Below are 2,044 nucleotides of genomic sequence, written 5' to 3'. Positions count from 1 at the left end.
AGAGAATGTGAAACAGACTTAATGTTGAACAAACTTCCTCTCATTCATTTACCAACTATTTTTTACACTCTCATCTCTCTAAATTTATCATCTTTTCAGTTACATCAGTTTCTTTTCTATTTGATCCTCAATCTCATAACTTGTTAGAATTAATTAAACCCTCCTATTTATAACTCTCTTTTGTGTTTATTTCTTAAGTTAATATGCATCATCCTTTTTTTAATTATTCACACACTAATTTACTGTTTACGGTCTCCTTTTGACTCCATTAAAACTGTCACCCAAATTAAACCATCTCTATCTATCACCTATCTTTTTATTCACTATATTTATAGATCTATATATATATACAATCCCACTCTCCTCTTCCTTGCTTCCTCCTACACCCCCACCATTCTTTTTTCTCTCTCTCCCTCCCTTTAATCTTCTTCTTATTTTCCCCAATTTACAAATACATTGAGGTGGTGTAGGAAAAATGGAAGCTGCAGATGAAGTCTCTGCCAATATTGTGAAGGGGAAGAGAACAAAGAGGCAAAGGGTTCAATCGCCAATCCTTTTTGATGTAGATGCCAAAAACTCAACAAATGTTTCTCCTTCTACTTCTCATGAATTTATCCATGAAAGTACAGAGGAAGAAGAAGATATGGCCAATTGTCTTATTCTTCTTGCTCAAGGACATTTTAGAGATTCACCTAAACATGATGACAATTTTATTGCGACTGCCGGAGTTTACAATAACATTGTTCCAATGGCCAATGGGAACAAATTCAATAGTAGACGATTCTTGGAAACGGGGTCGGCGGCGGGTTCTAGTAAGGCTGGATACTATGTTTATGAGTGCAAAACATGTTGCAGAACATTTCCATCTTTTCAAGCATTGGGAGGGCATAGGGCTAGCCATAAGAAGCCTAAAGGAATCAACAATGATAATGATGAAAAGAAATTACACTCGACTGTTGCTAATAATTCATCCGATGAAGAACTCGATGTTCATAATTATAAGGATATTTCTTCACTTTCTCTTCAGTTAACCAATATTTCTAATTCTAATTCCAATTCAACCAGAAGTATCATGAATTTCAATCACCATCACAACAAGGCTAATAAAGTTCATGAGTGTTCAATTTGTGGAGCTGAATTCACCTCCGGTCAAGCTTTAGGCGGTCATATGCGCCGCCATCGTGCACCCGTCGGAGCTTCCGCGGCTGCCAGTAGAAGCTTGTCATTAACACCAATCGTTATGGAATCTCACGAACCCAAGAAAGAAAGTAACCTACTTTCTTTGAATTTAGATCTCAATCTTCCCGCCCCGGATGATGAAAAACAAATCGCCTTTGCTTCGAAGCAGCAACCGCAACATCAACAACAAACGCAACAGAAACAAGATCAACAACAAAAATCTGCACTTGTATTTTCAGGGCCAGCTTTGGTGGATTGTCATTACTAAACAAGAGGTTATATTTTTTTCCCTTTTTAAGGAAAATTTACAAGAACTATAATTTTTATTATTATATTGATATATATAATTTTTTTTTAATTTAAAGTACATATCATATTATTTTTGTAAATTTGAGAAAAACAGATTATGATATTCTTTTTATTATTTTCCAACCAATGTTGGTTATATGTATATATTCTCTAGAAAAGCTATATAAGTTATGAATTGTGTTGTTAAAACAGTATAATTAATTTGATTCATCTAGTTGAATAAAAATGGACGGTGATGGACATGTTTTTCTTTCTTTTATATGTCATTTCCTTTTTGTTAAATCGAAAGAAAAACATCTAAATTTAGAACTTTATCCAAATTTATAAATATCTAATGTGGTATATGTGTGTGTTTGGGGTTGTGTTCTTCACCGCTAACATAAGCAAACAATAGCTTGTGGCTTAGGTTTCATTTGTTTCAACAAGAATGTGTCTTTGTCTATAACAATATTAAATGGGGCAGGAATAGAATATAAATTTTCTCCATGTGAATCACTTTCTTGTAAATTAACATCTCAAATTGCTTTTTCAAAAAGTGAATCCCTACTTAGCTATT

General features: G+C 33.7%; 1 protein-coding gene across 1 annotated transcript; it reads left to right on the top strand.

The window, feature by feature from the left end:
• Nucleotides 1–475: 475 nt before the first annotated feature.
• LOC136227929 (zinc finger protein ZAT5) lies at nt 476–1,447 on the top strand. The gene has a single exon (XM_066016728.1). The coding sequence runs from the start codon at nt 476–478 to the stop codon at nt 1,445–1,447; it is 972 nt and encodes a 323-aa protein (XP_065872800.1).
• Nucleotides 1,448–2,044: the final 597 nt, after the last annotated feature.

This window comes from Euphorbia lathyris, chromosome 4 (genome assembly GCF_963576675.1).
Source record: "Euphorbia lathyris chromosome 4, ddEupLath1.1, whole genome shotgun sequence".
Taxonomy (NCBI): Eukaryota; Viridiplantae; Streptophyta; class Magnoliopsida; order Malpighiales; family Euphorbiaceae; genus Euphorbia; species Euphorbia lathyris.
Note: the sequence above shows the minus strand (reverse complement) of the source record. Positions and strands in the feature narration are given on the sequence as shown.